At 35.7% G+C, this 27,966-nt stretch overlaps 1 protein-coding gene across 1 annotated transcript; it reads right to left on the bottom strand.

Moving 5' to 3' along the window:
• On the bottom strand, positions 1–27,904 carry LOC120636565 (autophagy-related protein 9A). The gene is made up of 15 exons (XM_039908101.1): positions 27,472–27,904; positions 27,036–27,306; positions 25,684–25,804; positions 24,302–24,426; positions 15,273–15,400; positions 13,249–13,433; positions 10,894–11,072; positions 8,137–8,268; positions 7,006–7,180; positions 6,503–6,649; positions 4,768–4,828; positions 3,464–3,630; positions 2,948–3,058; positions 1,446–1,628; positions 1–656 (listed from the first exon to the last, which is right to left on the bottom strand). The coding sequence occupies exons 1-15, from the start codon at positions 27,635–27,637 to the stop codon at positions 549–551; spliced, it is 2,259 nt and encodes a 752-aa protein (XP_039764035.1). The 5' UTR covers positions 27,638–27,904; the 3' UTR covers positions 1–548.
• Between the last annotated feature and the right edge of the window lie 62 nt (positions 27,905–27,966).

Here is a 27,966-nt window from a genome sequence, read left to right on the forward strand (position 1 = left end):
TTCAACTGGTTTTTTTTTTGTCGCTAACATAAAAGCGATGAAGCATACTAGTGAATAGTATACGGTCCTAAACTATGATAAAATACAAACTTCACACATTATTAAACACAAAGCGTATCCAATCACGGATTATAAGGCAGCATCATGCATTTTCAACAACAATTTAAGATAAATTGTTATTTTCACTCAGGCAGGCTCTAATTACTTGATACATTAATTGATAAGCATCAATCGAAACGCACCTTCAGTTACTAAGAATTTACAGAAGGTTTAAATAGTCAAAGATAAAGGAAAGAAGGTGTGGGTCTATGAGACAGTACGATCACATGATCTTCACACACTAGGGCCTCAAGATGTATTAAAAATATGTTTGTCTTGCTTAAAAATTTCTATGAGTGCGAGCGAGACAAATGGCATGTCCGTTTTATCGTTTGTAGAAAGTTTTATAAGGCGATAGTTAATTTAGAAGTCTATGTAAGAAAGGTACATCAAGATCACATACGGAGCTACACCCACTCAGCATGTGGTATGGGCGCGACCAGCCACTGTTAAGGGTGATGGAGCAAAGGTGTATTCTCGCCGCTCTCCCATCGGCTCTCCCCACGGTTTCGCTCGCTACAGTTGTTAGTACAGCACGCTGACACATTAGGAACCGCCTGAAATCACACAAATATCTTTAGCTTTATTCATTTGTTTTGGTTTTTTAGAGATCCTGCGGGAACGATTTGTTTTGCGCTACGAAATTAACCTATGTAACAGCTTAGTTTAACTGTCAGTCATTTTTTTAAAATCCCGCTACAACTGTTCTCGTTTGCTTAATTTTAGTTATAACTGACGGAGCTAGCGGATGGCCAATGTGGTTGTAAATGGAAAACCCTTCGGCTATAAACAAAGCAACACTTCGCAGGGCGTGATAGGAACACATCATACAATTTTAAACCGTCCATCAACCCGAGACGTTGATGCTAACCCTTATATCCCTGTTGAGACCGGAACACAACAATACTGCTCGGCGGCAGAAGGCCTCCCCCAACGAGAGAGTTCCCCCTCAATCACCACGATTTGCAGACTGGTTGGTGATCGCAATAAATGGCAGTAGTAATACAGACAACGATGTTGCCCATCCTCCGTAATATTCCCTTAATCGCCTCGTACGAATATCACGGGAGAGTTGTATTCCGATCTGCGGGCACCACACGGCATGAAATGCTTTATATAAGAGTTATCATGATCAACCTATTACCCGCCCACTACAGGGCACGGGTCTCACACAATGAGAAGTGCCAGCCAAGTGTGGATTAGTAGAGTTCATACGACCTTGAGAACGTCATGGAGAACTCTCAGGCATGCAGGTTTCTTCGCGATGTTTTCCTTCTCCGCGAAGTTAGTGGTGCGTGCTTAACAACTAACTTTTCGTTAAAAGTAAAATGGCATTAAAATATTACCTGCGAAAGATGCAAGTCGTACAAATGCAGGGTGCTGACGGACATATCACGCGTCTCATCCGGCAACTCAGGCGGTGCTTCCAGCCCCATTGCACTGGGCCCCAGCGCACTGCTACTGCCCGCCAATCCCACCGGAATCCTCGAAGCGTCACCTTCCTCCTCGTCACTTATTTCGTCCATTTCCTGGAGAAGGATCGCGTTACAATATACATTATAATAGCTATTTAGGCAACTTATTTCCGGTCGTATTTGTGTGACTATGAGACTGTTAATGAGGTAATAGTGAGTGCACCTGTGTTTGCGCCCACAGTTGTACACTGTAATATCTCCCGTGTAGTTGGAAAAACGCTCTGGGGATTGATCGCCGTGGGCGAAATCGGTTTGGGAAACTATTATGTTTATGATATTTTTACCGTGAATTTTGAGTACACCAAGTTTATATTCATCCTATTAGTGTTCATTATTGTGAAGGTTTGATAAACTAATACACTGGTATGCTATATCTGCCAATCGTCAATCTGATACTTTGTATTACCTGTGGCACTCTCCACGCTAACAAACCCGATGGGGCCACAAAAATCTATATCGCGTTATCGAAGTTTTCAAACATGAGCGATATATATACAACATCCAAAAAGTATTGTCCTTGGTCTCGGAAAGTTGGACCTTGCGCCCCGAGCACAACACAAGTACTAGAAGATCTTCCCATTGTTACCGTCGAGTGCATCACTATAGCTCCCGTACAAAACAACACGAAGATTACTAATTAGTAACATCTCTGATAATTGATTATTCTTAAAAACAAAAAAAAACTAGCGTAAATTCAGTATATCATCATAACACCACCACATCCAGGGGTGTAGGCCGTTGTCCACAACGCTGGCCCAGTGCGGATCGGTGTACTCAACATACCTTTGAGAACATTATATAGAACTCTCAGGCATGTAGTTTTGCAAGTGACATTTTTAATTACTTGTAAAAAATCTGTATATCAATCCACCATAAAAGTACACCGGAAAACGATATTCCTGCATCCCCAGGGACACCTGAAGCGAAAGCAATCTAGTCCCTTTGGTAAGTTATCATAATAAAATAAGTTTTGCCGGACCAAGCAGGTGTCCCCACCAGATTGTAAGTGGAAAAGCATCGCCTGCAAACAGAGCAATACTTTCCAGAACAAGGAACACGTCCTAAAAAGTGCCACCGTGAGTCCATCAACCTGCGATGTAGGTGTTAAGATGGCATCAAACATCACGCTTTAGCAAATGTAGCTGAATCACTACAGAACCAAGGTTTAGCAGCAGCACCCTGAATTCATAATTATAACAATATATATGCAACTTTCTAGCCATACATTATTAGTAAGTATAGCAAATACTGACATCACAATCTCGTTGTAATAACTAAAGAAAATAAATAAATAGCTAAAGAACAAGCTAAGCTTAGTTTGGGGCTAGATGGCGATGTGTATTGTCGTAGTATATTTATTTATATTTACTTACCGGAAGTCTGTAATGCTGACGTTGCTGCTGGTAATAAGACAGAACTGCTGGCAGTGGCGTGTTGGTACCAAATATACTCTGTTGAATATATGAACCCAACATTGTTTTGTTCTGAAATAAAAATGATTCATTTTCAAATTTCTCGTTTGGGTAGGTGTTAGCATGTTCGACTGTACATCCCGAGGTCCTGGTTTCCGGGTTCAGACAAAAACTGACCATAGTCCTTATTTCAAGAAATTCCCGGTACTCAACCTTGTGCCAAATTCACCTAGATTACTTACAATTAAAGAAACTAACAGCCACACATTGACATATTACATAGACCATAGTTATAGGTGTCTTATAGTAAGAATGTCCAACTACAGATCACGAGGTCCGATTCGAATTAGTGTTGGGCATAAAATTGTCAGGTACATCTGTCAAAGAAATCAATAAGGATATGTTTTTTGTAGCTTTTCCGCGGGTTCACCGACCCATCTGCAAGAATCAAAATAGGGTTGCGCAAATAGCACTCACCAGCCCATTCTGGTTAGGTATCGCGTGGTGCATGCTCTGACGTAATGAACGCAGGAACTGACGCTGTGTAGGCTCAGCGGGCATCCAGCCAGGGTGCCGGCAAGAGAAAGCCACCAGGGACAACTCTGTTTTACCACCCTCGCCTTGATTGTACTGGGTGTTGGACCCTGGGGATGAGGATAGCTACATATTAATTGACTATATAGTTGTGATAATTAAAAATTACCCCGGGTAAATTCGTCGTGGTCTCTTCTTGGACCAGAGTGCCAAGTGTGTGATACCTACGTTTAATTATTCCACGGCGTGAAAGTGAACTTCGATGTTTTTGGTATTAAAGGAGCGCCACCTAGTCATATTACTGAGAAATCGTCAGATAAGCTCTTTCGATACCATATAAGTCGTAGTTAACCTTTGCGCGATTGAAGAAATAAACGTAGGTAGAGAAACCCACAATTTGCACTCAGGGCGCGTTTAGTACTTTCCTAGTTTTAGTTTTAAGTTAGCGAATGAAGTTATCACAATCACCTGACAATAATGGAAACTTATACGTACGTACTATATTACGTATGAACGCTGATATGTGTTACGCAGTGGTTACAGCGGCTTCACTTTCGAGGGACCGAGTTCGTATCTGGGATTCTACTTTACTACGCACCTCTAACTTTTCTAAGTTATGTGCATTTTTCAACTTATTAAAATATCACATGCTTCAACGGTGAAAGAAAATATCGTGAGGAAATCTGCATGCCTAAGAGTTCTACACAATGTTCACAACGGCGTGTGAAGTCCACCAATCCGCAATGGGCTAGCGCGGTGGACTACGAACTTAACACTTCTCATTGTGAGAGGAGACCAGTGCCCTTTAGTGTGCCAGAAAGGAAAGGGTTGATATGATGATCTATGAATATATAGGCCGGCAATAGGCCTTCGAAAAGAGAATTTATGAATATGAACTTGTTTTTTTTCTATTTATAAAAAACACTAGCTGTTCCCCGCGGAGCGTTTTATAGGCAGATACTTAACTCACAGCCAGCCCCTACCGTACGTCCCGTAATATTATTTCATTTAATCCTAAACGATGCGACCAAATAACATGTTGTCAAGGTCAGACTGAAACCTCTGGAATAAGAGTCCAATGGAAAAAAAGTAGAAGCACAATAAAATTTCATAAAGTACAATCATGTTTTCGGAACTTAAACCGATATAACGATGTTTTGTTATTTTAATATGAAATTAATGGAAAATTCCACTCAGATGTTTTACAATAACTTGGTTTACTGTAGACGATGATGATGATTTCGTACCTTTATCTCCACGTTTTCCAGGGGTCTGCCAATCGGGGTGTCCGTGGCGTCGTATATCGAGCTACAACATTTTACTATTTTATGGCATTTAAATATATACTCTATATTTTCTTACTTGTCTTATGATGTACAAGTATTGAGATAATTGTTTAGATAAAATAAGACAAATAAGAAAAAATCGACTAAACACTTTTATCTATAAGAACTTCTCTACGACGATCGATCGATTGCGTTGTGTACGCAACTTTGATCAACTGGTCGTTTCTACGACTTTGGCAGGTTCCATTTTGTTATTCAGAGAACACATTAAGCTGTTATCACGTTAAGCTTACGTGTTTTGTTAAATTAAATTGTTTTCGGTTTTAATGTTATGAATTTAATAAGAAAACATAGATATTTTAAAATTCATATATTTTAATAATATTTATGTAACCGATAGTAAATAGTTATGGTTCTGCGAACGAATAAATTGCACTGAATAGACCAACAGATATATTTTTTTGTATGTTTGTTACGCGATTACACAGCCAATTATAAACCGAATGTGATAATCCTTATTTATGTATTATCTAAGAAGCGGTCCCATATAAATTTGTTTAACATCGTATGAATAGTGTTCATAGGAAGATGAAGATGAAAAATTCCTTAATAAACAGTATGTTTCTTGAAGGTTCTCAGAAGATAGTAAAACTAAAATTTATGGCGGTGTTACTGCATATATATACATAAATGTCCAGTGGCGTGTAGTGGGTTTCTTACCAGGGTATGCATACGGTAGAAAAATTGCGTAAAACAGCAAAATCCTCTTCCTATACGAGCTAATAGCTATATATAAATTTTAGGGTAAGCAGTGCTTTTGCGCATGTATGAAGTGCACGCCACTGTAACTGTCCTAACCGATTTTAATAATTCCTTCTTTTCATAAAAAATGCATCATTTAATCAAACAAAACGGGTTATAAAGAGTACGGATGGCTACAGAGTGAACATAATAATCACGAGTTGCAATTCGATTACTTTAAACCTTATTAAAGTAATCGATTCGTATCAATTTAAAGTCATCAAAACAAAGGAGCTGATGGTTAAGTACCAGGAGAACTCCTCAACTATTAATGTCCTTGCATCGGGAAAAGCAATATTTTATAAAAGTTTATGAGCAGTTCACTGTTGGCCGAGGCAAAAATACAGAAAAAAGCATAAAAGGAAAAAAAAATCACAACGTGTAACTGAATGACAAACTACTGTTGAAAGGTGCATTATTATATTTCATAAGGAATCGCCCTGTAAAAATATTAAACCAAAAGAAGCACATTTATTTTTCCATACATACTAATTCAAAACATTCGAAGTGTTTACTTATGACAACCCTATTGAAGATAAAAGACCGACACGTGCATAGTACCTACGCTACCTATGCGCCTAGCGCGACGCGGGCCTAATAAAGAGACAGGAGTCACTTGATTTAAAATTTGCATCTGATTTCTTTCAGTTAAAAGTATTGCAGTGGCTTACCCAAAAACTATTACAGGTACAGTTACACAAATAAGGTCTCAGAGTCAGTTAATATTGTACCCTAAAGGGTACAATATTAACTGAGAGTAACCAACGTAAGAGTAAAAAACTAATATTTTCTACAGTTCCAGTATGGTTCCATATATTTGTTCAACTGGTCCATATGCATTATTATGATACGTCTATGTATCTCTTAATGTATTATGTGTAGTGGGAATATGTACCTGAGCAAAAGAGCAGACGTCCCCGATGCCAAGTACGGTCACAGTGAAGTTCCTGTAGAAGTCGACGATATCAAGCGCACGTGTTCGAATGGAAAGGAGGACTATAGGGCATAGCAGTGGACTCAGCAGCTCATATAGTATGTATATCTAGAACAAAAAGGAAATGCATTAAAACTTTTTCGACATTGACACAAAAAAAAAATGTGCAGTTGGTTTTAAATTGACTTCACGCGTTCAAAACATTATGGAGAACTCTCGAGCATGCAGGTTTCAGCCAAGCGTTTCAAAGTTCCGTTACGATGTCGCGTAGGAACCGAGTAGGAATTTAATATAAGTCCCCTAACAGGTTAGCACGCATCAAAACTCACATAACTTGGAAACGTTAGAAGTATATGCCAAGGATCAAACTAGATCTTCCCGAAAAGGAAGTCGTAGTTATAGCTACCAGGCTATCACTGGCTTATAAATATTATTAGAATAGTTTAAAAAAATATATAGGTTACCGCTCGGAACTGGAATAGATGTTGGAAATGTGCGGCGACGTCTTTGGTGTGCGCCCGGCCTCTCCACGCAGCCGGCAAGTAATGGACGTGACCCAAAACTTGCACGAGATACTCTTCACCTCTAGCCGGACCGGTGCAAGCTCCGCCTAACCTCTCTTCTTCCCCTATCAGAGCCCTGCAAATAACTTTTTAAAATTGAGTCATTTTATCACTCGAAATTTTCTTTTTTTATTCCAATAAGGTCCCATTTAAATTTAATATAGATAAGATTCAGTTTCGGAGACAGACAAAGGAAGTCTTCAAAAAATTACTGAAAATTAATCGCGATTGCTGCTATGGCATAAGTATGCATTGTGTGTGCAATTTCACAACAAAACATCACGTCTGTACACTTGATAGGATTACGCAGATGTATTCAGTATATCGGGGTACACCCACATTTTCTTTCAAAGTTAGTTGTAGTTGCAATTTTTTCTGCACTGGTAGCTAGTAGAATTAAACAATAATCTATTTACTTTTTAGTTGGTATGACATTTATTTGAGCATTCGATAAACCTGTAATCACATCGGCAAGAAACCCTTTAGGTCGAATCACAGAAATGCAAGAAGTAAAAATAGCGGTAGTATTTTGACGTAGACCAGAAAGATGATCCAGCATTCAGATCTTTCTTTTTGTCCTTAAATAAATTGCTACTAGCCCTATATAAGAGTTAGCTATCTGGAAATTTATAAATGCAAAACGGAAACTTTATTTTCGTGGATACCGGTAAAAACAAGGTGTTCATAATACTCAGACAAACGTTACGTCGGCGCAAAAGTGATAAAAGAAACGATAAATAATGTAGTTCTATAATTCCTGGGCCCCACGGTACAGGTCGCCTAGTGTGGTTTCCACATGTTAATAATAATAAGAGGCAAATATTAATATAATGTGCATTCAGCATTACAAATATGTTTACCAAATCATGTGAAATAGTTTTACTTCTTGTGTCGTGTCCTATTTTTTTTTCTTTTTACAGTTGTATTGATATTCTGTGTAAACTTTTCGATCCAATAAATTATTATATTATAGTAAGTGTAAGTGGCCCTTCAGTTCTCACAAGACGTAAAATAAATGAATAACTATGTGACCTTGCCGCAGCCAGAACACAGCCCAGTATCGTGATGATCGTCAGCACATGTTCCACTGTAAGCACCTCCTCGTCGTACACCGACAGCAGTACCAGCACGCCTAGCACGCTAGCCGATAAGAACACTATGTTTCTGTAAGAACACAAATACATTATTTTTTAGGACGCCCGATTAAGATGGTCGGTTTACCAGCATGCTATTACAATCTTTCAGGTGGTGAACAACTTCTGTCTATCCGAAACCACTAGATTAGCATCGGACTCTTATCGCATTGTTGCAGGACATTTCTTAGGCACACAGAACTGTTTTTTTCGTAAGTTCGTAGTTCGAAATTTGGTTCACACATTGTTTAACTCATAAAAGTCCTAAGACTTCAGAGGACTGACCATGCTCAACGCTCCTTACTTACGTCTCCTGGGCCAGAAAGATAGACAAAAAATAATAGACACATAAACAAATTCCTTTTTTCTGTCCCCACATATTAAGTTAGTCTCACTCAACTCAAAGTTTGTAATGAGTATATGTTTCATCGAATTCAATAAAAAATTGTAAAATTAAAAAATAGTAGCTCCTCAGCTCATCTCAATGCCTGACAGTAATTCAGTCGGACTTACAACGCAAAAGTCAAGGGTCAAACTCATTCTGAGTCGGGGTTTAGTAGTGTAGGACTTATAAAATATGAAATCAGACGCAGCCAAAATTACTCGACTCACATCCAAAACAATTATGCTCGTTTGGACTCACGTATATTGTTAAGCGGTTGATTTTGTTCTTACATAATAAAGATGTACATTTACATTTAAACAAAAACTGACTATCGATATGGGATTGTGGATCATAAAAGTATATTTGATATTCCAAATATATTTTCGTATTACTTGCCTACTAAGCTATAGAAAAACAACTTCACAATTATTATTTTAATAATAATAATAATTTATTTTATTTTTAAATCAAAAATAAAAGTGTAATATTACGTATTAGCAATCAATTATTACAATTAGTTTGTTTAGTCAAAAAGCTGGTCATAAAATGGACTTTATTTACTAAATAGTAACATTTGGCAACCAAAATAGCTTTTTTTTAAATGCAGTTATTTTTATCTTGATTTCATCATTGTAATGAATGCCCTTCAGTGTAACTCTTTTTCTATGCAAAAACGATTTGGCATTTATCCCGATTCTTAATATAGCTATGGCAGAGAACACATTAAGACAAAATTTTCTTTGATTGTCTAGTACAATATCTTCAGATCACAATTCCACATGATGAAGAAGCATTGAGCCCATATTGAATTACCCGCCAAACAGCATGGGAGCAGTGAGGTGGATTTAACTATTCTTTATAGCTCGCCACTATTCGAAATGTGGCTTAAGTTATGTCATGTTGCAGAAAGTTGCACATTGACTATATATAACGTAGTAAATAATGTCATTATTTACTGCTTTCCTGACAGTGATGAGTGAATTGGAGCTAGCAATATTTACTACTTAGTAATAAAGGGTTATGGGCAAATATAAGATGTCACTTTTTACTACTGACTCAAGAAATGATTAGTGACGGGTACATTGAAGCAGGTAGAATACTACTTATTTGACAATGGCAGTATTGATAAGTAATAAAATAAAATGAACAATTTCTCCAATGCTAGGTGAATTGAAGCTTATTAAAATCACATTGGCAGTGTTTATAAGTGATGGGCGGATATAAACTGTTGTATACCACTTATGTCCACCAATCTGCAATGGGCCAGCGTGGTGGACTTAACCCCTTCTCATTGTAGGAGATTACCCGTGCTCTGTAGAGAGCCGGTAATGGTAATGGTTTCTAGCACTATTTACTTGAGAGTTGTAAAAGTAGATGGGGGGGAAAAAAGCTGAAACAATTTACTACTGACTCGACAATAATAGTGGTGACGAATGAATTGAATCTGTTTCTATTACCTACTGATTTAAATTGGCATTATTTATAATTGATATGCGAAAATAAACTGTTATTATGTACATACTCTACATTTGACAGTGATGGGTGAATTGAACCTAGCGCTTCTTACTTTGCAGTAAATAAATAAATATAAATAAATATACTACGACAATACACACATCACCATCTAGCGAATAGTGATAAGAAGCTGATAATTTTGTATTTATCCAGGAATGAGAATTGTTAGAGACAAACTAACTTTTTGTTTTTTTTAAGTAATTATAATATCACTTGCTTCAACGCTGTAGGAAAACATCGTGAGGAAACCTGCATGCCTGAGAGTTTTCGATAATGTTCTCAAAGGTGTGTGGAGTCCACCAATCCGCACTGGGCCAACGTGGTGGACTATGGCCTTAACCCCTTTTCATTGTGGAAGGAGACCCGTGCCCTGTAGTGGGTCGGTAATGGGTCGATGTGATGATCCATCTTTCAAACAGCAAGGATCACATTTATTACACTGGTGAAAAGTAAAGAACCGTACATGTATGCGTATATTGCGAAGCTGCCAGCTAATAAAATAAAAACTAATAACTACACATATATATCTTTTAGTATGCAAGTTTTGTATGTTAGTGTTCACTAAACTCTTAAATTTATAGTGGGATTGATTTCTAATTTTTACACAACTTTACATTGCCATAAAATAATGTTTGTACCTACTAAACGGGCCGCTAAAGTAACAAAACTACTTCCCCCTTAACCCTTTCACATCGTGGGAGGAGACCTAGTAATGGGTTGATATGATGAACTATAATGACACTATAAACTACTTACTTGGCAATGACTGCGGTGATGGGTGAACTGAAGCTGGCTAGATATTTGGTGGCGGGCTTGTGGGCGCGGTTAAGTCGGTCCCTTAGTTCATGTTCCAGCTCGTTGAAATGACGCAACGTAACACGCGCGTATAGCGACCAAGTTCGGAGCCCTAGCGATCCAGGCGAACGTTTTATTAGCTGTAACAACAAATAATACTCCGTAACACAATGAAAGCTAGCTATGAAGTCACAAGAGATGGTGATAACAAAAGAAAAAACCTGGCTAAGTTGGTGGGCTCTTCTTAGACCAGGGCGCGTTTAGAACCCTCCTAGCTTTAGTTTTAAGTTAACGAATGCAGTTATCACCATCACTAACATTAGTGTAACATGTTAAATGTATGAACGCTGCATAAGTGCCTGTAATAAGGTCTACATGAATAAAAAAATTTGAATTTTGTATTTCAAGTCACTGACTATGCTATAAAAAACAAGAGTAAGTTGGAGTGTTTTATCACGCTATGGCATTTAAAAGATGCTATTAGTTGAACTAAATAGTTTTGGGTTTTTCTATCAAGAAATTCTTTGCACAAGCTCGGAGTTTGGAATTTGACGGTGCTACACCCTCATTTATGCGGTCGGACCCGTGCTTAATCTCTTTCCGGTCGTGTCGGATCTGCCGTCACATCGGAATATTAGAGTGGGGGAATACAAAGTTATATCTCCCGGGTGGTTGGAAATTCTCTTTGGAGCTTGACCGACGTGAGCAAACGCTGCGTAATCATACTTTACGACGGGGACCCTATAATCATAAGGGGTTAACGAGCACCCACTACTTTGCTTTTTTTTTTTTAATTCAGCGTGAACTCTAGAAATCCTACCAAATCACGTCAAGTTTCCTTTGAATTGATTCAGTAGTTCCGTAATGATGCGCGTCTCTGATATAGACACTCAGATAGAGAAGCTTAACGAAGAATGTAGCTTTAGTTCGATTATATAGTGAAGTTTTAAAATATCTTCAATATACAAAATTAAACCCGTTTGTGTTATTTACGTGAAAATGCTCTATTAAATGCAGATTTAAAGATACACAATTCCGATGCTAATTTTAAAAAACATATAAAACGATTAATTGTTATCATATAAAATCCTAAAAATTAAGTAGGTTAGAAACGTTTTATCATTGCCTAGTAGGTGTATTGAGATAGGCGATAGTGCTATTATATTTGTGGCGTTAATACCTTGACGCGTAGTAAACGTCGCATAATAAAGGTAATCAATGACGTATTCAAGTAAATAAATAATAAAGTAAGTCGTCACGCAGTTCTTATTTTAAGCGCATAATTCAAATATTTTGGATTTTCCAATCTTAAAATCTAAGCTTGGCTTCAAGATTGGAAAATCAAACAATATTCTTATGTAGTAAGTGCTGTATGTATGATTAGCGTAACATTTGTAAGCTTAATTTTTTTTTATCGATGGTTGCTCCATTTGGTGTAATACAACATTTTGTATAAACCACGCCGTCAAGTAACATCGCACAGTTCTAAATTAATACTAAAAAGGAAAATAAAAATGTACACTTATTTTAACGTCGAACGATCAATCGTTTGGTCATTTCTTATGAATGAGTTGTTGATTTTTTTTGGTTAGACCTTGCTCGCTCGTTAAATGTTTATATTATATTCAAGGAGGACAGGTTTCTATCGCAAGATTACGTCACTCAGCAGAGCTAATATAGGCATGAGATAAAAATTATATTCCCTGTCAAAGGTTAATATTTACGTATCCACCTATATGTGAATGTGATGTTTACCCCCGTTTTTTTACACTTTTGTTTTTTTTTTTTATTTTATTCCACTACAAGTTAGCCCTTGACTGCAACCACACCTGCTGGTAGGTGGTGTTGCAGTCTAAGATGGTAGCGGGCGAACCTGTTAAGCAGTATGATGGTCATACCCCTAATCGCGCCGGAACACTAAATCCCTTAGCGGCACTTCTTTGTCGGTAGGATGGTAACTAGTCACGGCCAAAGCCTCCCACCATACCAAACCAGGGAAAATTCAGAAATTATAAATTCCCAAATTGCCCCTACCTGGAATTGAACCTGAGACCTCCTACTTAAATTCACAGCGCTCACCCTTGCGCCGGGGAGGTCGTCAAATATTAGTGATAAAAAACTTATATTATATTATTTGGATATTGTTTCCACACGTTTGCCAATGCTCGGAGAGTTGGTAAAGAAAGAGGGGAGATAGAGTTTTGTCCTTTCCACAGAGTGAAACATGCCTCATAACCATTCTAGCGATGCGGTGAATGAAGCCCCCGAATCTACAGCTATAAACACGATAACATTACGTTAATTAATTTAACAAACCTCAGCATAGTTGAAGAAGAAATACAGAATCTGCCAAGCCTGTATGAGCGGTGCAAGGACTAAATTGATCAAGGCCAGCAGCACAATCTGCCTTTCCAGTTGCTTAGCGAGGAGCATACGTTTCGAGTGATCCTTATAAGCCGTACGAAGCTGCCAACAATTTTCCCAAGGGCTCCACGGACTATCTGTTAGAACACACTCACAATTATCATCGTCATCAGCAACCCGTTACCTGCCCACTATAAGGATTTGGCCGTTGTCTACCATGCTGGCCGAAATGTGAATTGATCGACTTCACACGTCTTTGCGAACATTATATAGAACTCTCAGGCATGCAGGTTTCCTCAAGAGGTTTTACTTTAGAAAACGTGCCGGGATTCGAACTTAGCCCCCCGAAAGTAAAGCCAATGTTTCTAGGATAAGTGCCAATGTGTCTTAGGAAAGCTTACTAGGATATCACCGCTTCACATTAATAGCACGAAAATTATTGTATGTTGGCATAAATCTAGCTTTCCAAGCAAATCGCATTCACATTATCAACACGACGTGTGAATGTGTTTGACGTATTTGCAGAGGTTATCTTCTACAAATACGTGTTATTAACGTAAGCTGTTAATACCTACTGTTCAAGGGCCCTTCTATCATAGCTTTAAAAGTTTATTTATCATTCCTTGACATCATAGAAATATGGATTGTATTTAGACGTCAGCAATTTTATAATAATACTGTTAAAAGCGATGGGAGTAAGGCCCCTGAACCAACCAATACACTGATGGAAACTTTGGTGCAGAACTTCGGCGGTAATCACTTCAAAATTCGGTAACCGCCGTCACATCCCGCAATTTATATATATTTTTTTTAATTTACCAATTTACTGATATATTATATAACGGTTATTTAGTTGGGCCAATGAAATACCCAATAAAATATATTCAACAAAGAATCCACATAACTTCTTTTGACTAAGAGTCATGTCACTGTAGAATGTTACAGTACTGTTTATATTTAGATGCATTCATTAAATTTATTTATTTATTTATCATAAATAAATTTAATCCATGCATGAATGCAGGTACATGTACAAGTAAAGTAACGTAAAGTAATTAAAATAATCATAAAACAAATGCGTACCTATCTTATAATGGTGTGTATATAATAAATGTATGTAAAATTCCTAAAACACTTTACTGTAATACAATATAACAACCAAAGTCTAACTGTACATTCAATCCTAAACCAAAGGCGTATGCAGTTCACCAATCCGCACTGGGCCCGCGTGGGCTACGGCCTTAACTTCTCTCATTGTGGGAGGCGACCTGTGCCCTGTAGTGGGCCGGTAGTGGGCTAATATGATGATGATGATGATGATTAATATTTCATGTTATCTTTTTTTTAGAAATCTAACATGTATATGTGCAACGCATTTGCTCAAGTGCGCAATTGTTGTTCATTCCACTACAACACAATTAGAAAGCGACAAATATGATACATAAGAATTATGACACTCGATATAAATTTTAGCACGTGCTAGCTGCACGTGCCAAAATTGTGGTGTAGAGCTATAACTAAAACATAATATATACATAAACATAAACATATATCTTTAAAAAAAACTGAAAAATGACTCTTAATTATAGATATATCTTCTTTAAAGGGTCCTAGCTAATTCATTCCTATATTTTGTATCTCGGTCTCACCTACTTTTTTACCTCCCCGGCACAATGGTGAAAGCTGTGGTCTTATAAGTAAGAGGTCCCAGGTTCTATGCCCGGCCGTCAAATTGGAAATGTAATAAAAGAAAAAGGAAATAAACCGATTAAGGGTATGTGTTTAATATAAATGCTATGATCTTCACAGGACACCTTCTACCATCTAAGATCGCATCATCTATTTGTTATGAAAATTAAACAAAAGCTTATCCAAGTAAGCTTGAACAAGACCGTACAAGATTTAATAAAAACTGAATAGTAATAAAACAGATCTACATACTACATACCAAACAAGAAAAAGGAAAATCTACTTACAAAATAACAGGAACTCCAAATTCCACTTCAATCCCCTTGACAGATAATGAAAATCTCCAATGAATGGCACTTGTATTTGCAGTGGTATTAAATTCTTGTTGACCATTGCCACCATATAATTGTTAAATCTAAAAACAAATGTGTGCTTTTATAAATTCGTTTACTTAATTTAATCGCTGAGCTTATATTATAGAATTTCTTTGCATACAAAACCATCATTTTCTACAATGATCTCTTCAAAATAGATAGATGATGCTATCATCATCTATCTATTTTGATGATATAGATGGTTCTTTATAAATATATATACCTTCGACCTACCTAAGTGAGCTAACCACCAAGGAAAAGAACTGAGATGCAGTAAATGCCTTGATACATATTTTTCAAAATTTTATTTTATTTATTATTACAAACTGAATTTATTTTTAAATTGTTCATTATTTATTATGGACATTTAAAATTACCATTAACACTTTTGCCAAAGTTTACAAAGCGAAAAATTGGAAATGAATTAAGTTCATACAAAGGGTATGTAATATAATTTACAGAAAAATTAAAACTATTTTTTTTTTACCTAGCACAATATTTTTATATAAATCTTTTACAAACAAACTTAGCAATGTCATGGAATATTATTGCAATAGTATATATATTTTTGAGACGGAGGTATAAATATTTATTAAATTAATGTTAATAAATTTCTCAATGATACGGAATCCTTGATGAGCGAGAGAGCGACTCGCACTTCGCCAATCTTTTCAGTAAAATGTGGCCCATCTTGTTGATTGTATATTTCTCCAAAGCTTGAACTACGGAGAACCTAAAATAAATAAAACATCTAAACCCGAATATATTATAATTTGAAGGTCTTTCGCGCCGTAAGACCTTCAAATTATAAATCGTAGTGCAGTTTAATTACGTACAATTGACAAAATTTCCGTACTATTACACAACAAAATGCTAAACATATTTAAGTATCTTGTCCTAGATTACAATAAGTACATATATCATATTTTATTAGAACAAAAGACTCAGCATAACACCTCATTAAAACTGGTTATTTCAAATTACTTTATAAAAATTGCAAACAACGATATAAATATTAAGTATAATATAGATTCCTTGGTCGGGCCAGAAAGTTGCTGAAAGAAAAAATAGCAGAAGTCTGAGTGCTTAGAAAAACCGGGGAAGAGAAACTGGACCGAGGAATAACTTTTGTATGTGCTAGGTAAAATCCAAGAAAAATTCTCGCATCGAAATTAAAATAGTATTTAATACCTAAACTAAATCTGATGCTATACGACTTTGTACTATGGATGCACTATAAGACTAATAAAGACAAAATCAAAGAGAAAAAGGACACCAGCTGAATAAAAGACGGCGTTGGCTAAAGCACTTAAATACGATTAAAAGAGGGAGAGAATAGTGTCACTACTCCTGGCTCGCCCCATTCCTTCAGATCTTAGAGTACCGAACAAGCTCTCTTGTATGAATCGAACAGAAATATTGGCATTGGTTTCTTCTGCTTTGAAGACTTGGTACCTCAAACAGTGGAAAAGTATCTACAAGTACAAGTAATTAAGATTTAGGACAGATAGCAGCAGCAATTTTAGTGTGAATGGAAGGAGAGAAACCGAGATCAATACAGTTGACGTTGGGCAGGTAGATACTGCAAAGCAATGATTTATTAGGGCATTAATCAATTAATATTTTAATCATCGTATTGATTGACTAAAAACATAATTGCAAAATTAATTTAATTGAAATTTATCTATTTAAATTTAGTTATGTTAATTGTAAGATAGAATTAAAATAATGCACGTAATATTTGAATATAATAGTTGCAGGAAACTATAAAAAGTAATAATTAATAATCATTTTGCTTTGCAGTATGCACAACATCATATGGGCGTAATCACGTCGGCCGCTGGACATAAGTCATCCCTAATAACTGCAACGATGAAAACAAAGCACTACCCTATGCCACTCCTCCATCTTCTATTCTATTTAAATTTAATGAAAGTTTAATTGCAGGAACAACTAACAATTAATTAATGAGTTAATTAATGAATTTTCAATTTATATTTTACAATTCACAAATAATCAATTGTTACTTTAAATTGTACTTTGCGATTAAATTGTGCCCAACGCTTGCAAAATCGTCGCATTATTTAGGGATAACATATCGCAAATTCATAACCAGGAAATAGAACTAGAAATGTTTTAGATAAAATTCCACTCGGGTATAGAAGGAAATCAAGGAGCTGAAGAACTCACAAAGACAGCAGCTCTTAACAAAAGAACAGCGACAGATTACATATAACGCCCACTTTCATACGCCAAACGAGTTACCCGACAAAACACAGGATAAATAGCTAGAATAAATATTTCTGCCCGACTTTAGAGTAGACTAAAAAATAATTCGAAACGTCAAACCAACGTCCACTGCTGTACAAATTTTAACAGGACACAAGAGGTGTCTTTAATTACCTTCAGTATCAAGACCGTCCTAAATGGAAATATGATCTAAATACTAACGAAGATCAAAACACTTGCAAAAAAATTTACCGAGGTTCGGAAGGGAAAAATAATACCTAGAGATAGCGATGAGATTAAGAATAACACCTGAAAATAGAAGTCATGATTATGAAATAAAATCCATGAGTAATCATCATAAAAAATAATAAAAAAAAATTATTAACTATAAGCATAAAAAACAGAAAACCAAAAAATAATTATAATAAAATATAACTAACACGTAGTCACAGTAAAATAAGTATTATGTTTATCATAATATTAGGTATAAATAATGGCTACTACGCATTTCAATTCGGACAAAGATCAAGCCAGGCCTGACAGGTTAACGTGCTCTTCGAGGCACGGCGGCGAATTACCGCCAATTTCCCAAATCAGAACTGGTACTAAGAATTTCTAGATAGAAAATCTTTTAACTGGCCCGACCCGAGAATCGAACCCAGGACCCTTGTGATCTGCAGTCGAACATTCTGACCACTAGACCAACGAGGGGCAGTTGGAGATGAGAATAAACAACGCAGAGCAAAAACAATAACTGATCTAAATAGGAAGTACTGACTTAGAACAGTCTCCTATCATGTCGGAGGAAAATAGGAAGGAAACACATATCATATCGCATTATGCTTGTTATGCTTAGTTATAACATTCATTAATTTAAAAAAATAGCACAGTCAAATTTATCGCAGACTACCGCAAGAGCCGCAAAGCCACCGGAGGGACGGGCAACAGTGAGCTATGGAAAATGCTAATGCTAATGCTAAAGCTAGCGTTATGCAATTTTTTTGTATGTGAAAAATGAATAGCACGCGATTCCAACTTTCGCAGGTCTTTGCGGGTTTTCCGGTAGTACGCAAACGACTTAAAAGTTCATGTTGTTAAAGGAAATAGAAGCTAATCTAATTAATTAAATACTTATTACGTCAGTTACACATAAAATAAATATGTAAAAATATTATGACCTGGGGATGTGTATAAAATAAAATAAGATATCGGAAATTTATATGTGCATTACTGTCATGAAATTGGATCAATTGTCATTTAATTATCAATTTTGCAATATCGCCGCATACAGGTTGACCTTATTTAGTACATACATAATACTCAGTTGTTATTATGTTGCATTGGAAACGCAATTTGAATATTATCTAGTAGATCAATAGAGGGCCAAACAGTATCTATTTTTGGTGTATGTAAATGATGTACCACACAATATCAGCAGCAATGTCACACTTTGTACTGTAAGCTGGTTTTAAATTTATGATTAAAGATACTTATATTAGAAGGAATGACGCAGTCAGCTTCTATTTATGCCACTACAAGTTAGCCACTTGACTGCTATCACCTAGTAAAAAGTTATGTTACAGTCTGAGATGGCTACATCATACCCGGTATGATGGCATGTAATCGGTTTCTACGCGGCACGTGCCAGGCACGACTTTATCAGTAGGGTAACTAGCCACGGCCGAAGCCTCCCACTAGAAAGCTTCGCTCTCATCTCCCAAGATAGAAAAATGATTGTTAATTATAAAATGTTGTTAGTAAAGCAGCTGCTGAGAATAAAAAAAATAATGTGGATAAACCTATCGTCAAACAAATGATGTATGGTTTCAAATCAAAATAAATATATATGTATATTATTTAGTAAAAGTTAATAGCTATAATAACAAAAAAAAACAATATACATCATATATTTCATTTAAGTAGTAATGTAAAAGTAAATAATCACAAAAAAAACCTAAATATAGAGAAAGATCATTCCAGTAACCGAGTAAAGAACTTAAACCTTAAATATTATAAGTAGACTTAGAATAATAACACACAGAATCCTAGAACGCGCACAAAAAATAAAATATTTAAAAGCGAACCAAATAGGCTATAAAAAGCAGAATACATAATTACGTATATGTGCTGAAAGCCGTTGCTAAAACTATTACAATTGAATGTGTCTATACCGTTGACAGTTCCTGCTCTTTTCCTGTTGAATTCCTTCGTTTTAAGCCAGTCCTAGGTGTAGAATCAGATCATTCTTATCAATAAAATGCATTGTGGTTTAGTTGTTATTAGCATACTATTGAGGCATACTGCTAGGCTGAGGCCTCTTCACTGAGGGTTGACGGACAAGACTTTTGATATACATAGCAAATCAAAAAACGCAACGTAACAGAAGAAAGATACAACGCCCTCCTACAAAACTTCACACGACTTTTTTTCATTCAGCTAGGCTCTGCACTCATATCCCGGATCCGCGCAGCGTTTGTACGATAGAAGAAAGAACCAATTTTTTAATTGAAATAAACTGCATAGTCATCCTGTTTAATCAACCTTTGGCTGTACTTTTTTACGCAAAGACGAATAAAAATATTTGATCAAAATAAAATTATTTGTAAATAATAATAGTATAATAAACCATGCAAGTGGATGGATTTATTTACTTCTTTTATGGTTTATTTACACTAAGTTGCTCTAAAATTTGCTCTATAACTAAAATGATTCATGGTGCACAGCTTCCAGATAAAAGTGATTTTATAAATGTTTTTTTGGCTTAAGACATGGGTAATGCTAAAATTAAGTGTTATCTGGTTTATTTTAGGATCTAGAACCAATGATCTACTTAAAACTGTTGGAAATATCTCAGTTCTGCACCTATTATGTGTAGTATGCTAGTGTAAAATCTATTCTAGCATAAAAAGTATAGCGTCACTGGAAAATACACTATTTCGAGATGCCACATTTCAAGTTTTTTTTAAAGAAAAAAATACGTATCTTTTTAATTTGTGATCGGATTTTAGCCCAATAACTCGATGCGTATTCATAGAGTAGACGACGTAAAAATCAATAATACATTATGTACTTAATTATCCATTACACAAAAAGATCTAAAATTAATCATTAGATATATGGAAATAACGTTACTACTACAACCAATGATCGCCCGCGATTTCATCGAAGTACACTTTCCAAGACGTTAAAAAAATCAAGCCATTGCGCAACTTGCATCCCTTATTCTGCACCCTTAAAGATTGTTTTTTTCTAAAAAATACTTTATTTAAAAATAATCTAACAGCAGATTTGAATGCCAAAACAATTGAAACTAAAATAGTAAGACTTCGAAAACGTGGAATTTTTATGTTCTTCCAAACCCCATTTATGTGGATTTTAGTGACTCCCTTTGGTAGCAGTTAACAACCCTCTAAAACCTTCTGAACTCTAAAGCCCCCAACTTCTCAAAAATTGAACTCTCATATAATCATCCAACTCCCTTTAGGATTTTCAGATTTAACGGCTGTGTTCATCAAAATTATAATATAACCACATGGACATTTACCAAGTTCCACGGTCTTGTGTCGCTTGCTTTCAGTAGTTCGTTTGATTTCATCTGTTCACCCAGTCAGTCTGTGCATCTACCTACGCTGCATAACCGGTGCGGGGTCGCCATTCCAGCAATTTTTGTTATCCGAGCTCCGTGGCTTCCCCATTGCAATTTTAACTGAACTATTCTTGGCGATAACTTTGGTTTTTCTACACATCTCGTAATTCAGATCTCGTTATTTCCAATTTTATGTCTTAGAGATACTTCAAGCTTAGCTTAATTCATCACTCACTAATTAGCTCTGATCTTCTTGAAACCCATAGTTAGCGACTACATTTCATAGTCATAAGTCATCGCTGTTAACACGCAATGTTTACTGGTTTCAGGCACTGGATGTCACGACGTATCCTAAACATTCCCTAACTGCATAGAATTTGACGGTTGACCCCTTTCTGGAAATTGAAAATCTATCTGACATGATCCACTATAAGTGTCCCGCCGTTTTCCAACGCCGTGAAAAAACATCTTTGGGGATATTAAATACCTCTGTTGTATTCCTCGCTGCAGCTCTTTTGGCCTTGTACTTGAAGACCGAGTTTTTCGTACTAACAACTCAGCGGTGGCCAAGATACCGCCGTACCAAAGACTTTCTCTTAATCGACAATCTCCAACGTGAGCGGTTCTCTCTTCGATCTTCTGTATAACCTGCCGTCGAGTATGAATTTGGTATAAGGTACTAGAGCACATTTTGAGCGCAACTAGTTTATAGAAAGGGGCTAGAAGTGCTGAAATGGCTTTAGTTCCATATAGTGTAACCGTTTAAAAAGATAAGCCCGTTCAAACACGTATGCAGAAAGGAAGATAGACAAACAAATATCAATGATATAACATGAATAATGTCGGACTTTCATACAAATTTTTAACTTAACTTATTATTTTTACATCTGCAGGTAGCTCAAAATATATACTCACAAAGTTTATACTTTCCAGATTCAGCCGTATGAGCTATAAAATCTTATAAAGTAATTGATTGATGATAATCAATGGGGACAATATTATCTTACTTATTTACTTAAAAAAACATTTTTGCGTGGCAAAGCAACATTCACTTAATGTCACTTTGCAGCATCCACAACAAAAATAAACTGTCGATTGATCACTTACAGTCCATAATGTTTACTAGGAATACTTATGTGCTTTTCGCAGAAAGCTAATATGGTGATAGCCCGCCGACTACTCAATAAGAGTCACAATTACAAAAATTTATTTTATTTTTATATACGCAATAAAAACCACCCACTGCATCCTTGAATTCCCAGAATATAAATTTTTTTGACAAACGGCACAAAAGCAAATTTTTAAATCAATATCATCATCATCATCATATCAACACCTTACCGGTCCCAACAGGGCTCGGGTCTCCTCCCACAATGAGAAGGGGTTAAAGCCGTAGACCACCACGCTGGCACAGTGCGAATTGGTGGTAAATCAATAGAGTTAGTAATAATAATAATATTTATGAGTAAAAAATACCGAAATGTGTTACAAAATCGCCATAAAACTGCTTAGATTGCAATGGTACTAATACTGGATACATCGATTTAGAAAAAATGTCTGATTCAAAGATTCCCAATTTGGCGGTTAAGTACTTTAGCCTTTCGAGTGACCATGTTGCGCATCCACTAATCCGCACTAGGCCAGCGAGGTGGACTACAGGCTAAACCCCTTTTCATCGTGGGAGGAGACCCGAGCCCTGTAGTGGGCCGGTAATAGTATGATATGGTCATGATGATGATGACTGACGATAAGCATTGTTGGGAAATTCATGTGCCACTGTTTTCTGGTACACGAGGTTCGTAAAAACCTTACCTTATAATACGACACACATCGCCATTGCCCCAAAGTAAACATAGCTTTTGGTATGGGTACTAAGATTACTGATGAATATTTTTATGAATAATATTATGTATATTATAATATACAAATAGTACACACCAGATAAATTTTTAACCTGTAGATTGGTTGAGTAGTGTAAGTCATGCGAAACTGGGCAAGGCAAGTGGCATATAAATAATAATATGATTAGAATTTACATAACTATTTGATTACGATACGCACATGGAAATGTTTTTGAGATAATATGTGAAATCCACAAATTCAAATAATTGATTAGCCTTAGATTATAAAGTCTTAGTTTAATAAACATCTTTAATGATAATGTTTGACCGATGTTTTATTGAGATTGAAAAAAACACATTGCCAAAGGGCTAGAGGCATCGTAATCATAGAGTTACTAGTGCAAGGTGCGTAAAATTTAAAAGGTTGTAAATAAATATGTTTCATTCCAACTTTTTTTTTTGTTGTACTGACGAAGAAAAATTAATGAATTATAAAAATAAAGGGTTTTCGCAGAGAAATATCTGGTTTGTTATTAACGATTCAGATCTTTAGCCAATACAAGTACCTTAGTAAAAGAACATCTCTGAATATGTATCTTTTTACTCATGTTACATAATGTAATAAAATATATCCCCAAGCCTCACCATTCATTTCTGCATTCCAGGACTGGTGTGCAGACACTTTAGACCACATCGTTTGAATATTAAGTGGTAATAGTGGTCTTATTGGAAAATACATTTTTAAAGAACAAAAGTTATTGCTGTAATATTGGATGTAACATCTTACAAAGACAATAGTAAATTCGCCAGAGCAATTTTATTTATACAACGTGTAAATGAAAACCGAAATAATACTTCAGGAGCTATAGAGGTACATTATTTACCGTATTTAAGACAAGAGCCGAAACGCTCAGTTTTTGAGTAAACCATTGCCATAGTATTCACTGTAAGAAACTAGATACAGCCCTAACATCGCATGCAAAATTAAAATCAAGTGACTCCGGTCACTTTATTAGGTACGCGTTGCGTAGCGTATACTATGCACGTGTCGGTCTTTTATCTTCAATAGGGTTGTCATAAGTAAACACCGAGAATGTTTTGAATTAGTTTGTATGTAAAAATAAATATGCTTCTTTTGATTTAGTAATTTTACAGGGTGATTGAGGTGAAATATACTTATGCACCAACTCATTCAACAGTATTTCGGTATTCCGTTAGATGTTGTATAAGCATCAAACATTTGATTGAATAATTCGCAAATGGTCAGTAAATGCTAATATAAATACCTGAGTATTCGGTGGTAAATATCTAATTCATTGATTTCCTGCTTGTGGACACACATGTGATGTTCCGCCTGGGCTTCTCTTACTTTTTCCTGTACTGCCGACCAGTTGACCCACGCTAAATCGCACTGCGAAAAATTACATAATTGTAATATGTAATTAAATAGCCAAACAACACGAGATATAGTGGCGGTAGAAACAGTGCTAAAAATTTTACAGCTATTTAATACGATTTGTTTAACAAATCAACAATAAATAATGATAAAAACCGGCCAAGTGCGAGTCGGACTCGCGCACAAAGGGTTCTGTACCGTTATCTATAAAACCTCTGTCTGTTTTAATGGAAAAACCTCAAACATTTATTTCATTCTGTTTCATCGTATTTGTCGTCATAGCGGCAACAGAAATACATCATTTGTTAAAACTATCACATATTCATGAAGTTCATGACATACAGCCTGGTGAGACAGACAGACAGGCAGACGGATAGACACAGTATTATTGAGGGGATCCCTAAAAACGTACCTTACACGGGAATTTCTCTGGACTGTTGTTATAAATGTTATAACTAGTTTTGACAATAAATAAATATACCCATGTGAGTAACCTAAGATAACAACTTCAATGATCTAGTAGTTAGCATTATTAGGTATGAGGTATTGGGGTTATCTTCCAGAAATTTCCAAACAAACAAAAAACAAAATCTGCATCGGAACACAAGTGAATAGTCTAAGGTCAAGTTACTGTGGGTGTCGCAAGAGGCCACTCTACGGGAGCCTCTATGCTACTATCAACATCCAAGCAATCAAGCAATCAATCAATCAAAAAAAGCGTAGTGATTACGGGCAAACCCTTCCATTGGGAAAGGCTTTTAGTCCAGCAGTAGACTACTAAAGGCTATTTATTTAATGGTCTCAGCCCTTAAATCCCTGATCCTTCTCTCCTATGAAAGAGGATTCACTCATTCATCTCCTATTTTCAAAGACACATAAACCTCACTAATTTTGTTAATGCGAAAGAGTTTGTTCGTTTGTCGTTCTTCTACACCTTAACTTACAGCCAACTTTTTTTTTGGCATATAGTTGTGATGACATAGGCTACTGTTTCACCCAGGAAACCGAAAAGTTACCACAAGATTAGTTAAAACCTTACTAAACGCTGTCAAAGAAGTAAGAAGTTAGTCAGCTAGTAACATACTCTTATATATGTGCTGACGTCTTTTTTTCGCCGTAAATATAAATAAGACCATATTGCTGAATATGCATCAATTAAAATGAGTCATGAGTTAGTGCAAAAGTACACTGCACGTAATTAAAGTATATTGGTTGAGTTAACATGCAAAAAAGATTTCATGTAGCATAGAAGGCCAGAAACCTTGAACATACCTCTTTAATTTTTAATGCATTATTATAAAATAACTTTGTGTCATATGCATAAAATAAATGATAAAATGATATGGCTAATCTCATTAACCAAATTATTGAGCAGAGTGTTATAAGACACCACCTGTAAATAAACAAAACATATAATAGCCTTATTGTTACATAATATAATCTACTATGGGCAGGATAGTACCAGTGAGTGCCCATTGGGCCTACTCCCGCTTCAGTTTTGAGTTTAAACCTTAGCAGACACCACTAGTTATCCTAAGTTATGTGTGTTATAAGGAATTAAAGTACCACTAAAATATCACTTGCTTTAACAGTTAAGACATACATTGTGAGGTAAACTACATGCATGAGAGTTCTCCATAATGTTCTCAATGGCTTGTGAAGTCCACCAATGCACACTGGGCAGCATGGTGGACTCTAGCCTTTCCCCTTCTCATTGTGGGAAGAGACTTTTGCCCTGTAGTAGGCCAGTAATGGGTTTATATGATGATAATGATAGACAGGTTTGCCATTGTCCTGCCCCAAAAATATAATAAAATCCTGTATCTGCTTTTGTATATCGGCTGGGTCCAATCCTGATCTAGACCATCCAAGAATTCACTCTTGCAAACACAAAAAATTTCATCAAGTTCAGCCCAGCCGTTTTGAAACAGAACATTATTGTGAAAAATGTATTTCTTTATTTTAAGCCAATAGCCCACGAAACAAGCATACCATGGATACATATTGCAAAATGCAGGATTTTATTATAATCTTTTATCCCTTACTAGCTGTTGGCGACGACTTTGTTTGCTTTTGTTTTTGTTTTTCGAAAGACATGTGCCTCATAAATGTGGCAGCACTTATGTATTTAGGATAGCTAAGCCTGGTGTAAAATCGTCAAACACCTTCATCCCCTCTTCCAAGCGAAGTGAGCTTAATTTCAGGATAAAAAGCATCCTATATTACTTTTAATACCTTCAGGAATATGTGTACAAAGTTTTGTGATGATCGTTTAGTAGTTTTTGCATGAAAGCGTTACAAACAAACTTACATTCACATTTATAATATTAGTAGGGATTTAACCCTTTTAAAGGTAGAATTTACAAAAACTGAGGGACACATAATTCTTTATTTTTAATATCAGGAGTAAATGTGACTCTTAAGGTAACAGACAGATTAACATCCTTATCCACAGATAAGTATGTTAATCTGTCTGTTACCTTTCCACAGGTACTCTTCTCTTAAATAAATTTGGCTAGAGGATAAACTAATTTCTGAACCATATGTATTTGGATTATATAACAAAAGTCTAAATAGATGCAGGAAATAATTAATTTTAAAATTTATAAGATGCTAATTCTTACCAAGTCCAAGATATACGGCTCACGCATACAGATGTAGGAAAAATTACATCATTCAAACTTAGTTTTTCACTTCTATTTGCTTTTGGATCATTCCTAAATAACCTTGGATAGTCTACACAGTGTATTAAGAATGTTGAGAACCACACAATAAAAATAAACTGTATCAAGTAAAATAAGTCTGCCATAATCATGGGGTAGAATCCACCTCTCACATAATATCTATACATTCTTGTAAAAAATGAGTCCAGATCCTTAATATGTGTCCATCCCCCTAAAACAAAAAAAAATTATAATATGAATAAATGTTAAAAAGTGCAATTATTCTTTACTTCTGCGATGACACCATCAATATTCTCTTTGTTTTGATTTAAAATTTAAAAACATAATATTTTGAAACAAAGACTGAATAATTAGAGTTATTTTCAAATGAGTTTACCTTTAGTTTGAGGTACTTTGTGTATGATAACATTAGTCGTATCATCGTGCTCTTGGTCGAGAGTTATCATCGTCGGAGAATTGGTGTTTTCCGCAGATCTGGCTAGTGGTGGTGTCAACTCATTATCCAGAGCACTATATGTAATATCACGCCTGTAGTGTGTCATTTTTACACAATATCTTTAAAATTAATTATTGCTTTATGTTTCTACGTCTTAATATTCTATATAGAGACTACTTCTTGCCTACACATTCTTGACTTTGGCCCAGAAACGTAAAAAACTTTCATGAGAAATGACTTCGTGAATTTATACAAAGGATATTCATCACTATAAAATTTAATGTTATTGAAATCATTTGTAACAAAAAAAATGCGTTTCTTTGTATTTATTAATATAGAATTAGTTCAAGGATACGATGAATTTTGTAAGATAAAAAATATGTATGTTTAACTTCACTATTTTTAACCAAATGTAGAACGTAAACTCCAAAATAA

Source organism: Pararge aegeria, chromosome Z, assembly GCF_905163445.1.
Source record: "Pararge aegeria chromosome Z, ilParAegt1.1, whole genome shotgun sequence".
NCBI classification, from domain to species: domain Eukaryota; kingdom Metazoa; phylum Arthropoda; class Insecta; order Lepidoptera; family Nymphalidae; genus Pararge; species Pararge aegeria.